Below are 14,435 nucleotides of genomic sequence, written 5' to 3' on the forward strand. Positions count from 1 at the left end.
CAGTAAAATGAAAACAGGGTCAAGAGCGATCTCTGCTCCATTTTAAAAGTTCCTGGTTGTGTGCATGTGGAAGCAATTTTGGAGCCAATAATCCCTCCACCCTCCTGAGCCCCCCTTCCTTGTATTCCCCACCTACTTTGCCCACTTGTAAACCTGTGGTCATGCTGGCAGTGCCTAAGCTACAGTTGGCGTATAAAAGAGCAGCTTAAGCCTGCTAGTAAACAATTTTGTTTATGGCAGACGTTCTGTAAACACAGCTCCATGTTCTCAACATGCTGACTGTCAACATATCACAGCTGGCAATTAACTGTCACCATCTAACTAACCACTAATAATGAAGCACAGACCCCCTTTTTTCCCCCCGAAGAAATTACCAAAGGCAGTGTTAGAGGTTCAGTACACAGCAGGACGCCTGGTACCAGCTTACAAACGCAAAGAAAGAAGTGACAGAAATTTCATTTTTTAAGATTTTATTAAAATACGGTGTGGAGTTTACCATTGGAAGTTACCATCACAAACATGATTGTTTCTAATAAAAAAGTAAACAAAACAAAAAAATAAAGCTTAAGAGTCTAGTTACAGGAGAATTTTTTTTAATTTGTTTTGTTTTGTTTTTGCAGTCTGGTGAAAGAAAAAACAAAAAAACAAAACAAAAATCAATTCACAATGAGAGTGTGTGGAAAAAAAAAAAAATGTTCACATGTTGTAAAAATACATTTCCCAATTTTAACATTACACACAGTCACTTCCAAGCATTCATTCATTCATTCCTTGTTAGATGGTTAGATGTCAGTGCTAAAAGAAAGCAAAAATGAAAGAGTAAAGGAAAAAGTTCAGACCTGTGCACAAACGGATCGAAGGGGAGAGCGGTTTCCAAAAACAAGAAAGAAAAAAAAAATGCAGGAGGCTGTTCTACATTGTCAGGGCGGAAAACTTGGGATGAGGGACAAGAGACAGAGGGCGACAGCTGGAGGATATGTGTGCATTTTGAACCCTGAGAGAGAAAAAGTGACCAGCTCTCACCATAATTTTCTCCTTTTGCTTTTTGCCAACAGACCACACCAGAGTCCGCTTTGTCCTCCCCCTACCAGTCACCCCTGTGGCTCCGGCTCGGAGACTTTTAAGAGCAGCAGAGCGGTGATGGTAACGGTGGCGGGGCAGTCTCACACCCAAGAGTGAAATATCAGCTATGAGCATACTCACACTGTGCTTATCTGTTAGCCAACACACATATACTCTCTGCCCGGCTGATTTGAACTATTAAACCAGGGAGTAATGAAAAAGACATTTAAAATAACGCTGTACAGCACAGGATTGATGTGCTGCAGAATGAGCTAAAAGAGTTCACACAAGGCTAAATGTGGTTCGTCACTGATAAAGAAACAAGGTGCGGTAGATTTAGGCCTGCTGGGGTGTGAGGAGCTTTTTGCGGAGAGGCCTTGAATGTGGCCCAATCTTCTTTTTTCCTTTTGGCTGGGTGTGTGTCTCCTGACTTCACCTGCTGTGGTCAACTGTATTAAGGCAGTGAGTGGTTCCATGGCAAATTTCACTAACAGCTACTATTATGGGGAGAGAGTAAGTAAGGCCCACAGGATATCAGTTGGAGAGAAAAGGTGGTGGGATCAGACAAATTTCTTTTAAGAAGAAAAAAAAATAAAAATTGGGGCTGCGGGGGAAAGAGGGAACTCTTGATCTCTGAAATGTTTCAGTACAACATGTAGAACACAGACAGCATATCCATTAAAATAAAACAGATCGGTTTTCATAACAGTGCACTGATGAACTGAAAAAAATATATATATATAATCATCATCATCAACAACAGCAAAAAAAAAAAATTTTAAGATTACTATTATGCTCATAATCCAAACTATGGGGGTTATTTATTAAAAATATATACTCATCACATGACAGAGGAGCCTAACATCTCAGGACAGACGCGCTCCACGTCTGTCATAGACTCTGAGGGGGGAAACTGTACATCACTGGAAACTGACCACGACAAACATGGCAACTCGGGTTGGAAACACTCGGTGGGGTCTGGTAGGAGGGAGTGGGGTGGGGGGGGTGGGGGGGGCAATAGTATTTCCCCTTAAAAATGACCTCACATGCACTATAGATAGAGCAGCTTGACGAAGGGGGATTAAATGAATAACAAAACAGCACCTACTACTACTACTGTTCTAGTAAAAGAAAACTAGCAGATCACAACGATCGCCTTTTGTTTTGTTTTTTTCCTCCTTTTTTTCCTCTCATTTTTCCATCAGCCAGTAAGATTGGGACTGAAACACATCGACTACAGTCTGAATCTGTGCCGAATTCTTACACTATGAGGAAATAAAAAGGTAAAGGCAAACAGATACGCATTGGATTTAATGCCTGAGTATTCATTGATCTTATCGAACCTACAAAGATATTGTCAAATTATTTTATGGGGCTTTTTTTTGTTTTTAAATTGTATCATTACTGCTACCATTTTACAACCCTTCTAGTAAAGAATAGTAAAGATGCATCTAGAAAATCTGTACAAAAAAATAAAAGGGTATGCACGGTACATTCAATATCTGTTACTGAGGTACTAGAAGTGGTGTTCCCATGACACCAGGGCAACAGCGTTTAAGAGTTACTCCTAGGGGCTATTCCTTTGGAACGACAACAGCTTGTTATAAGGGTGAGGGAACATACAAACACACACTCGCACGCAAACCCACACTATCACGCGCACACACACACGCATGCCACGGTCATTAATGAGCCAGCATGCAAGAACACCGTCCCATTTGCTCCTACGGAGAATCTAATCTCTATCGTCCCCTCGCACTTTGAAGGAATTGATGGATTCATGAGCAGATGTATAGGGTTGGAGCATCACAGTGGGAGAATAGTGGAGGGTGGGTGACAGAGTGGGTGTGTTGGTGGTTGTGGCGCGAGCTTAACAATAAGGCGGTAATCTATCCCTGGTCACCCCTCCTGTGGTTTGAACGTCGGCAGTGTGTCATCGTGTTCTTCGTCACTAAAGGTTACCTGTAACTGTGACTGAGAGAAGCTGCAGGCAGCTTCCTCTGCTCTGAGCAGCCAGACAGCGCCCTCTGCTGAAATGCTGCTGGGTTTCCAGCTGGGAAGGAAATGAAAAACAGAAAAGCTGCTGCAATCGAGTCCCTGTGGGCACCAGGTGCACAGGACCTCACACGCTCACTCGCACACTCAAACGCACACAAACGCACATCACTCAAGACTGCTGGCAAGAGATAGAAATTCATACCAGGACATGCAGGTACATCTCCGATATGACGCTCAGAGCTTTTATCTCATGACATCACAATCCAAAAGGGGAAAAGCGTGTGTAAATACAGGGATGACTGTCCTAAAACTAGACAATCGCAGCAGTGAAAGTTGACAAAGAATAATGGGTTTAATACTCACAGACGAGTTTAGCAGATAAAAAACACACTGTGACAGTCAGAGAGCTCCACACTGACAGCATTATGGATCCCTCTGCTGAGCAAACTGATGACAGCGCAGAGGAGAGACAAGGGCCAAAGTGGGCTAAAGGGTTAGCTAGATACTTGGCAGGGAGAAGAGGATGTACTGTTTGTGATTCTGTCCTGTTTTCTTCTTTTACTTCAGTACAAACTTCACCCCCCATCATGAGAAAGATGGAAAGGGTAAGAAAAAGAAAAGAGGAAGAGAGCAGTAACATGAGCCATTAATGTACAAAAGTGGGGCTTCAACCATTCTGTGTCTGTGCCTCTAGTGGTCAGAGGAGGACTGCAGGAGGCAGACTGTAAAGCCTCGTGTCAGAAATGCTTTTTTTCTTGTTTTCTTCTTTTTTAAACAAACAAACATTAACATCTAGAACCAGAGCAGATCAACTTTTCATTAAAACAACAACCAACTAAGGAAATAAACCAATCCAATCACTGAATCCTTGAGAACACAGTTATTGCTGACGTAGTGGGGGAGTGAAGGAGATGAGGGGATGGTGGGTGAGCAGGTGGATGATGGAGGCAAGGGTGTATTCTGGGTGGTGGTGGTTGGGGGGGTGGATTGTTGTGGTGTGGACAGGTCACTCCTGGGCTGGTTATGTGATCTGAGAAAAGACTGTAGAGCCACGTCAGGTCAAACTAGTGCTGCCGATGTACTGGAGGGTAGGGTTGTGTCTGATCCTGGGAGGCGGGGGTTGGTTTCCAGAGATGACGGAATGTGCTGACGGCGGTGGGGGGGGGGCTATTGGTCGGAAGGGATGTCTCTGTCGGCTTCGGCCTTAGTAGGTTGCCCTGGGGATGGGGCGTGAGGGGGGTGGGAGACGGGGGCGATGCCATGTGCCAGGGTTCCTGGAACCAAACTTTCAACGCCTGCGGCAGCTCCTGGGAGACCGCCTGCTGCTGCAACGTTGATCAGCCCCGGAGGAAATCTGACACAGAGCCAAACAAAATCAGATCAGGTTAAATTCAACCTTATCACCAATGAGGCAATCTCGGTCAATTCTCCGCTCACCTGTAGGCGGCTCCATTTAGTTCTGGGTGAACAGTAGCGGCCTCAATGCCGGGCCACTGAGAGGCTGCCATCAGATACTCCTTATTAACACAGTTCTTCAGACTGTCGGGGATACGCCCTGCAGTAAACAAACCAAAAAGTTTCGCTGTCAGATATGACCGACAACCTCCTTATTCAGCTACCGGATACATTTCTGGTTTAATGTTCTAGCAATATGAGTCAAAACAGTCTCAGCATGGCAACAGGGAACACGTTACTCCAATGAAGCCTGTGTATTCCAAACGCCTTCGATGCTTGTTTCCTGCGGGGGAACACAGCGGGTCTATGTGCCGCGCTGGAATGGTAGCGCTGTGCAGGGCGGCTGCTGTGTTCGCTTCGTATTACTCCTCACCCCCCACCCAATCCTGTGGCTTGTCATGTCTTTCACAAAGTGTGATGTGGACATTTATGTGCTTTTTGTGCAGAGGAGTTTTTTTGTTTCTTGTTCTCATGCTGTCCTACCATGGAAGCACAGCATGAGTAGAGGTCTCTTTTTTCCCTCTTGTACTTTCCCATTGTTGTGTATATTTCAGTGTTTTTCTGTAACGCTACCGATCTTCGACTTGTATCCCCATGTAATGTCTGTGTTGTGTCCCATTTCACTGCAGGGCAACCTGCATGTCGCGAATAAAGCTTTGATTGATTGATTCATCATACATGCTCTGTGTTTGGTGGTAGGCATTTCATTTTAAATTTTTATGTGTGGAAATATAATCAAGAATTTAAAAATTTGTGTTTTTGGAATTTTACTCTTTAACCTCTTCTCCCATAAAGACAATATTTGAGGACATCCCATGGACCCTTAATGAGTTTTGAGACCTCGGTAATAAAAACTTGGTTTTATGATCATTAGAAGAGTTTCTAGGTTTTTCCAAGGGTAGTGCTAGTAAAGTGTAAAGGCAGAGTTCCCCTTCACTAACATCTGATCCAAACTGAGTAACTTTGTCCTGAAAGCCGGTCTGAAATATGACAGTAACTGCTCAGTTCAAAAAAGAGAAACAAGGGGTACTCCTGGTAGCACTCTAAAACTCTATCACGCATCTTAAGAAAATCCAGAATTAGTCAGACTCCAGCTCTGATCCACTAATTCTGCACTTGTCCTAACCACAAAAAACCTGTATGCATGCTTAGAGATACAAACACTGGGCGATTCACAGAACCCAAACTGTCATTAGAAAAGTGATAGTTGCCAAAAAGTGAGGAGTGTCACATGATAATGCGTTCACTGCAGCGAAAGAAATGGCTTGATCTCATGAGATGAGTGTACACGTCTTACCAGTGATGGCCCGGCGCACCTCTCTGGCTGCCTCTTCACGAGCCTCGACAGATGCCTGCTCACTGTACCAAGATGTGTGCGGGGTACAGATAAGGTTGGGGGCATCCTTCAGAGGGCCTGTTGAAAAACTGGAGAAGAAAGTACAGGCTGATACAGAGAGAGCACTGAGGGTTTGCACCACACTTATGTATGAATGTAGCGGGCCAGTTAGAGCCCAATTCACTAGGGTTACCTGAAGGGTTCTGTCTCATGGACGTCCAGGGCGGCACCTCGTATCCGGCCTTCCTTTAGGGCCTGAGCCAGTGCTTTCTCATCCACCAGACCGCCTCTAGATGTGTTCACCAGGAAGGCTCCTTGGCGCATCTGTGTCATTAACAATATCATTCAACAATGTGGATGAGAGCTTGCGAGGAAAGGCTAAGAATTTCAATTTCCAGCAAAATGCAGTACAAACTGAAACAAATGAGCACTATTAAACTCTGATTAACACACACAGTCACACAATTACAAGGTTTGGCTCAGGAAAAGCTGCAAATGTTTGAAATGTCTGGCACATAGAAATTGTCACTCTCATTTAAAGTCCTGTCGATTATTTACTTAGCTGATGCTAGATAATGATTATGTTGAATTAATCCCACCAAAAAACTACAATTAATGCATTCAAAGACCCCTGCAGAAAAATATTTTTCATCCTCACAAAGAGCAATAAGGCAGAATTAGGCAGGAACGAGTCCTCAGATGTTACTGAAGTCATTTTGATAATAAACTTCTAATCATATGGATGTGACAAATACATCTAAAATTAATAACCTAACTGAACCAAATTATCAGCTGATGCAAGATAATATTTAGAGTAGTACGGCAGAATGCAGTCGTATCTAATCTCATCTAAAATAAACAACGCAAGCTACTCACAGGGTTTAAACAGATAGCAGAGGTATGTTGTCACTAGACAATCTATTCTAAACAAAACATAGCTGAGGTGGAAGTAATGCTACCCTTTCTGAAACCAACATTGTTTTGGATATTTGGAGTATGTTCACACACCTGTTTGATGGTGAAGTCATTAATGAGATGGTGGTTGTGCTCATTGAGGCTGCAGTGCAGGGACACACAGTCAGAGTGGATTAGCAAGTCCTGCAGAGTGGCCATTCTCTGCAGGCCGAGTGAGCGCTCCACGCCATCGGGCAGGTAAGGGTCATAAAAGATCACGCCAAAACCAAAGGCCTTTGCCCGCAGAGCTACTGCTTGACCAACACGTCCTGGAAGGAGGAAGGGGAGGTTAGGGGTATAAGAAGCCATTAGTGGTGCACAGGCTTATTTTAAAATTCGTCACATTTCCTTACTTTGATGCCACCCCTCACTACGCTTTTTACTCACCTAGACCAATAATGCCCAGCGTTTCCCCCCGGATACGAGCGGCGCCACCAGCCACCTCTCTGATCTGCTCCACGCTAGAAGCACGGGTCCCCTCCCTTAGAGCTTGGTGCATCCAGGTTACTCGCCTGTACAGGTTGAGAATCAGACATAGCGAAGTGTCCGCTGTCTCTTCCACTGAGGCTGCTGGCACGTTACAGACAGCGATGCCTAAATAACAGGTAGAAAAGAAGAAAGAAACACTAACTAAACCGTTCTGTTTTACTGTGTGTCACAGCATGGCTGTACAAGTCTCTGAAAATACAGTACAAATTTGATCCTCTCACCCAGCTCAGCGGCTGCTTTGACATCAACGTTGTCGAAGCCGGAGCCGATCCTGACAATTACTCGTAGGCCTTTAAACTTTTCCAAGTCATCTCTGGATAGAGTGATAGTGTGGTACAGCAGAGCGGCCACTGCCTCGTTTAGCACCTGTTGGAGACAGATGGAAATTTTAACACCTCGGTGTTCATCTCAGTGGACTGCACTTATCATTCTGTTACAAGGCTGCAGTGTTGTGCACAGATTTCGATTCCACTTGTGAAGGAGGTGCATGCATGCTCTCTTAAATAAATCATCAAATAATACAGCTGCTTCTTTACAAATCTATTGCTAAGTGCATTATGATAAATGAATAATGAAGTGAGGAAATAAAGAAAGAAATAATAAACTAAACTAATCAACTGCATTCATCTCCACTGTCTTGGGCTGCAGCTAGCGGTGCTAATCCTGAGTGACTTCACGTTGTTTGTACATGAAACACTTTTCCATCTGCTGCAGGTTCTGTTAAGAGCGATTCTCCAGCTCATAATGGAGTTTCAAAGCAAAGCAAGGACTAACAATCTCCAGCTGCAGCCCAGGATGGTGTAGATGGAATCTTTCCAACCATGGGACAGATCCTCTCTTAGGAAGCAGGTGAATGATAGTGAGGACCGCTACAATAGCATCCTGGCCAGCAAGGCAGCCAGCAAGAAAAACATGAGACAGGAAGGTCAGAGATAGTTAGTAACTGAGCCTTCTAAGTAAGGAAAAAAAGAAGTGAGAGGGTTCTCTCTGAGAGACTATGTAACATAACATAACATAAAATGTGCTTGTTAATATGTCTGAGCCATCTGTCACAGCCAAATCTGTGTGGGGGGGAATTTTTTTCTCCGCAGGTTTCTTTTGTGTAGACAGCTTAGATGCTGTCTGAAGTTTACAGCTCTAGGAAAAGGGAATGCAGCCTTTTTTGACATTTAGAAGGTTTTAGAAGAATGTTTCATGTGACATCAGAATGTCGTGCCTTTTTAACGTGTGTGCTTGTGTCTCCTCTACCTTTTCATGAATCTCTTGTGTAGACTGGGCATCACAGAAAGCCACTGTGGCCACATCTTTCAGGATGGGCATCTCCACAGTGCAGTCACGCCCGTCCAGCAGGGCCACCAGAGGCCGAGGGTGCATTGGCCCATTCAGGATTGGGGGTCGGATACCTGAGTCCGCCGGGGAGAAAAGGGACAAATGTGCATCAAATCAATCTGAAGCAAGAACCAGGTAAAAGTATCAAATTGCCACAGACGCATGTGAGCACTTGTTTTCAAACAGATTTTGTTACACAGCCTTTCTGCTTTTTTGCCCCCTTTCAAATGTAGCTTCCACATGACGTTTGACGTAAAGAGCTACCAGCTACTTGCATTTCAGAACCAGTAAATTTCAGCTGAAGGTTTGTGACTCAACAGTCTGCATTTCCCATGTCTGGACTATCCGACGTGATACAAGTCATCATACCCTCACAAAAAAAACCCTGCGCACATGGCTAAACAGAGCTAGACAATAATAACTCAAGACTTTTATGACTGTATTTTTCCAACACTTACACCAGAACCTTAAGGGAACTATCAAAATGGTGTGTTTAAGTGTGTGTGTGTTTATACCAAGTGTTTTAAGGTTACAAAAGCAATGTGTAACCATATCTATGATGGGGCATGGACAGTGTCCAGCCATCTGGCCTAGTTGGCATTGAACTCCAGCTCTGTTTAGGATGGCATGTAACCATTATACACCGTCAAGACTTCACAGATCCATCGCGTCCTGTTCAAATCTACTACTCATAAAGGGGAAGCTCGGACACTGGTTAATGAAAGAGAGGCTTTTAGTTAAGTGTTAATTCTGGGAACTTGGCCTGCCTACTGTATGAGCAGACGGGTGGGGGTAGGGACAACGGGGGTGAGGTGATGGGTGTATGATGACTGGGGGAGGGGCGGAGAAAACTGTGGGGTCTCTGGGAGGAGGTTGTGGGGATTGGAGAGGAGGGGGGGCCTGAGTCATGACCTAAATTCTCCCGTCTGGAAGAGTCCCTACTTCTTATTTTTCCTGTTGTACCCTTTTATTTCCCCAATCGCACACTCACAAACACCTCAGCAGCAAACATCTGCACAACTGGCTCATGTGCACTACGGTCAATATTGCACGATTACCACAAATCAGAGGGATCAATAGGGATGCCGCGAGAACCGATATGGTAGCTAAGAAAAACAGGAAGGACTTTGCATTCAAAGGTGGGCAAGCAAGGGATGATAAGTGCAACATGCCCCCTGCAAATTAAATGATATTTTTTAGAGAAAGGGAGGAAATACTTCCAGTTGAGCAAAGCACCTGAAAGACCAGCATCCAGATCGGTTCACGGAATTCAAGTTGAGTGGGTTTCACTTCATAGTATCAGCAAACAAAGTATGGTCCTTCTTAGGTTATCCTGAAATACACGTTAGCGTTTTGTTTGAGACAGCTGGCACTGCTGTTGTGAAATTAACTTTGTTTTATAGGCTGAAATGTTTGCAGTGGCTAACACTAAATGCTTATGCCAACATAATGTAACTGTAACATTAGTAAGCCACTCAGCAAACACCCTAACACTTCAGTCTGTGTCTTCTCAAAAAAGAAATTATAATATTAACATCTTAAATAAATGATCTGCCATGTCAGTGTTTTAACACAACATTTAAGTATGTTGGATAATATTTTTGTTTTTGGTATATAAAAATCATATTTTTACTGGTACAGACTATTCAATTAAATTATAAACGCCACATCTTTGCAAAAACAGCTACATCAGTAAAGTGTGTTTTACTCTTGCTCACTGTAGTTTTCTCACATGAAATCTGGATAAATCTTTCAGGAGAATCAGATCCAACACTTATTTCTCAGGACTAGAAGACAACAGGAGACTGTCCACTTGGGTAGAGCCTGCTGGAGGCAGGACACATGACGCCCACTCACTCGCTGTGGATTCTCTAGACAATTACCTGTGCTACTCACACATTTTGCTGCATTTAAGCCAGCTAAAGTCCACTTAACACCTGGATTGAGAGCTGGATAACCTGCCCAAATAATCTCTAGGGACGCGTGAAGGCGACTTTAACGTCTTCAGGCTTGGACTGACTCCACACATGCGCCAGCACTCACTATCTCAGTCCTGTTGGGTGACAGGTGTGTGTGCGCCTGCCCCCATGGTGGGGAGTGTGACAAGCAGGAACATTTACTTGGACAGAAGACAGGACGTAATGGTGAGACTGTTGAGGAAGAAAAGGCGCTGGTAGCTGGAAGGGGGGTGGAAAACAAATATTTGCGAAAGCTTCCTCTGACGCCTGAGCATATCTCAATTCATGAATAAAATGCACACAAGCTGAGGGGAAAAAGGTATTTATAAAGCCTGGTACACTCAATCTGATGCACACCATTTAGCAGTGTGATACACATTTGCGGCAGAAGGTTCAAGAATGCCGTCATGCTGACTGCAAACAGGCTAGAGAAAAAAAAAGACAAAAAACAAAGACTCTTACTATGCAGAAAAACCCAAATGGGTGCGTCACAAAGACTCCCTGTGTAAAAATATATATCCAAGTAGGCCTACACAGAGAGCAATCTGAGCAAAGGACATCGGTATACCCGAGGCCTACAACCAGCGAGCATGGCCGCACACACAATGCAATTCATTCAGTGATTCATTCATTCTCCCTCCCTCTCCCTTTCTTTCCCCTTACTCCCTCCTCCTCCTCCCCCCCCCCCCCCCCCTTCTGTAGTTAGAGTAAGAGGTGAGGGGGGAGGGGCAGCAAGCGATGATAATGCAGCAAGCAGCAGTACTCCACCCAGACACAGTGAGACCCACATACACACACATGCGATTATTCAGTTCCTTCTTACGCCTGCGACACCAACACACACTAAAGACAAAAAAGGAAAAAAAAGAAAAAAGGGAAACTGCACACACATAGCCGGCACCACACCCAGAGCCTAGATCCCTTCCCCCCTTCCACAGTTCACAAATTTCAAAAACACATGCCGATATAGAAAACACATGAGCACCGGGGCTAACCTTGCATTATGAAGTCTGTCAGCCTGTCTTCCTCTCTCTCTACCCTCGCCTTGCTCTCCCTCTATTGCTCGTTTTTTTTTTCCTCCCTCTCTCTCTGTTAGCCTGCTCTTGGCTGACTGGATCCCAGCTGTCATCCACGCCCAGCCCCTCCCCCACAGCCTGCCTCCAATCACCGGGCGACTCTATTGAGAGCCAGCCAACCAGCACTAACCTCATTAGCATAGCCCAAGCTAAGGCTGAGAGCGGTTTGGGGGGCTGTTGTCGTTTTTTAAAGAGACAGCTGGCCCGTTTCCCTGTAGCTGCGGCCACGACCCTTCACCTTGTCCTCTCTCCCTTTCACCCGTCTCCTGAGACTCTTCCAGACGCTTCCCTCCATTTTAGCGCACCGTTATGTCTCATCACTATCATCAACTCTCCACTCTCCAACCACTGTATCTCTAGAAATCTGCAGTGCAACATCTTCAAATGCATTTTGCTAAAAAGATCCAAGTTCACCTATTTTTCTCACCTAAAAATCGAAACAATTAATTTCACCGTGACTGTGTGCATCTGCCCATTCTGATGGATATTTCAAATTCTTTACTACTGTCCGCCTTCGGAGTTAAAACCCTTGTGAGTTGTGGCTTAAAAGGTGGTTTTCTCATGAGGACACAGCATGTAGTAAATCTCTTCTGCAACCAAGTATTAAAGATTATTTCATAAGAAACTATCATTATGTGCAATGGCACAGGAACATTACAAACAAATGTTATTATACTTCCTCAAAACACTTATATATATATATATATATATATATATATATTTTTGAGAATCCTACATATATATGACTGTAATGCTTATAGTCTCACCCTCACAAATGCGGTCGAGTCTCTGCCGCTTGATTTGTTTGTGCTTGTCCATCAGAGCCATACACCAAGCAGTCTATACCCAGGGACACAGAAAGAACAGATCCAAGTGGTGGCAGGGTCCCTTTAATGATGTCCACGTATTTTCACCTGCGTACAAGAATCCAGCCAAAAATGAAAAGATGAAAAAAATTGAAATTTTAAATGCATCCTTATGTTGACACCTGCATTAAACCCAACTTGCAAATGAAAAGTAATGAGGATTTTAGAATTCAAAAAAAGAGTCACTTTCTTTTTAAACACATAGAATTTGGAGTATTAGAAGTTAGCCATAATCAAACTTGCCAGGAATGAAAACACTCTCAAGTGAAACTTTTTTTTCACAAGATCAAGTGATAACTAAAGCTAAAAAGTTACAGGACTACGGTTTTGGGGGCGTTGGGGGAAATATACTGTATATTTACCCCCAGAAACTTATTATAAGGATTTATTAGTACAGCTGCAGGGTTTAGACAGACACTCACCTGGAGAATAGCGTCTGTTGCACCAGTCAGCTTCACAACTTAGTTTACACTGTAAACAAAGCAGAGATAAAATTACTTTAGGTGATAATAATGCGAAACAGTGACGCTGCAGGTGGCTCATTAAAATAATAAAAATAATAATAATAACTGAATAAAACTCGACACTTATAACATCGCATGCACAGCAATTAAAATGATATGGCCATCATCTAGTGGCAAAAGTATTTTGAGAGAAGTAACTTGCGCTGTACAACTCGCATAGTTTTTTCCCCCCCTTCTTTTTCACAGTTACACTCGTTCGTGTTCCCCAACTTTCTCCTTAACTTTACTACAACAACCTAGGCACACAGTACGAATAAACAGTACGAAAGGACACTCTTGATAACTTTTTGGTTATAATATCCCCAACGGTTAGCTCCCAAATTACCGTTAATGAACTAGTTAGCTTACAGTGCTAGCTCACTCGTTTCTACTCTATCCAGAAACACCGGAACGCTTACAATGAAGGATAACATTCATCCGTTAAATGCAAACGTTACATTTATTGACTCATATACGCAGATGACATTCACTAAAGTCCACTCCGAGTTAGTTCAGCTAGCATTAACTTTTGAATCGCAATCCGAGCTATCGCTAACTAAACACATAGCACAGCAGCTAGCTGCGCGACGGTGGCTAGCTAACCCAAACACAAACACTTGAGGACTCTCTAACATTTTAGTGGCAAGTTCAAACTCCCGCCAACTTTCGAGTACACGTTGTTTTTGATGTTATTTACTTCTCATTAACTCGTGAATAGTGTTGCTACAACCCACGTCCACAATTACATGAGGCGTTTGAAGCGTTGCTAACGTTAGCTAGCTATCGCCGATAACTAGCGTGCAGCTGAGTGTGTGGGAGATGAGAACGGAGGGGGAGCCCATTTCGTCCGATCTGTTATCAGCGAAGAGCGCTACAATGTGAAATATCTGACCCAGAAGCTTTAAAATCATTAATTCTTCGGGGAAGGAACAATCGCCCGTATGCTTGATTTGAACCACATCTACTTTGTGAACTAAAAAGCGAATCTTGTGAGGAGAAATGATAATTATTTACCCCGAATAAACTCTTTGAGGAGTGCTCAGACAGTGTGCGTGCGTCGGCGGTGTTCCCTCTCTCCCGATCGCCATGAAATTAGACAAAGAGGAAGTGGCTTGTCGATGTGGGGGTCAGACAGTGTGCGAGAAAGCATCCTTGGACTGGAAGGAGCGCCCTCACCTTTCAAGGCGGAACGACAAAGACGCGCAAACTCTAGTGCAACAAGTCTGCAGGCAGCTATCAAAACTTTCTGCTTAAACTTTAACTTCGTGTGCAGCGTTCTTACACATACACCCGCAGACCCGATTCTGCTCAATTTGTAATTCGGTTACAGCTAGCTACAATATAGTTTACAAGAAAAACATATTTTCTCCCCGAGCGCGAAATGTAGGTGTATGTGTGTCAATATCTAT

General features: G+C 43.8%; 1 protein-coding gene across 3 annotated transcripts; it reads right to left on the reverse strand.

Moving 5' to 3' along the window:
* Window positions 1–571: 571 nt before the first annotated feature.
* Window positions 572–14,261, reverse strand: ctbp1l (C-terminal binding protein 1-like). 3 transcript variants are annotated; one of them, XM_082558322.1, is made up of 11 exons: window positions 14,041–14,261; window positions 12,946–12,994; window positions 12,425–12,571; window positions 8,543–8,697; window positions 7,516–7,660; window positions 7,193–7,399; window positions 6,860–7,074; window positions 6,045–6,175; window positions 5,813–5,940; window positions 4,498–4,615; window positions 572–4,414 (listed from the first exon to the last, which is right to left on the reverse strand). In XM_082558322.1, the coding sequence occupies exons 3-11, from the start codon at window positions 12,483–12,485 to the stop codon at window positions 4,228–4,230; spliced, it is 1,347 nt and encodes a 448-aa protein (XP_082414448.1). In that variant the 5' UTR covers window positions 12,486–12,571; window positions 12,946–12,994; window positions 14,041–14,261; the 3' UTR covers window positions 572–4,227. The 3 variants fall into 3 exon arrangements, with proteins under 3 accessions (XP_082414448.1, XP_082414449.1, XP_082414450.1); XM_082558323.1 differs by lacking the exon at window positions 14,041–14,261 and adding an exon at window positions 13,724–13,885; XM_082558324.1 differs by lacking the exon at window positions 14,041–14,261 and adding an exon at window positions 13,660–13,684.
* Between the last annotated feature and the right edge of the window lie 174 nt (window positions 14,262–14,435).

Source organism: Aulonocara stuartgranti (assembly GCF_965226115.1).
Source record: "Aulonocara stuartgranti genome assembly, chromosome: 2".
Classification (NCBI taxonomy): Eukaryota; Metazoa; Chordata; class Actinopteri; order Cichliformes; family Cichlidae; genus Aulonocara; species Aulonocara stuartgranti.

Bases quoted from the DNA above. Each gene is read 5' to 3' on its own strand.
- ctbp1l (XM_082558322.1), bottom strand. From the start codon at position 12,485: ATGGCTCTGATGGACAAGCACAAACAAATCAAGCGGCAGAGACTCGAC. The intron at 6,176-6,859 runs GTGTGTGAACAT...TTAATGACACAG, and splicing joins ATGACTTCACCATCAAACAG to ATGCGCCAAGGAGCCTTCCT. The intron at 4,616-5,812 runs GTAAGACGTGTA...TGTTTACTGCAG, and splicing joins GGTGCGCCGGGCCATCACTG to GGCGTATCCCCGACAGTCTG.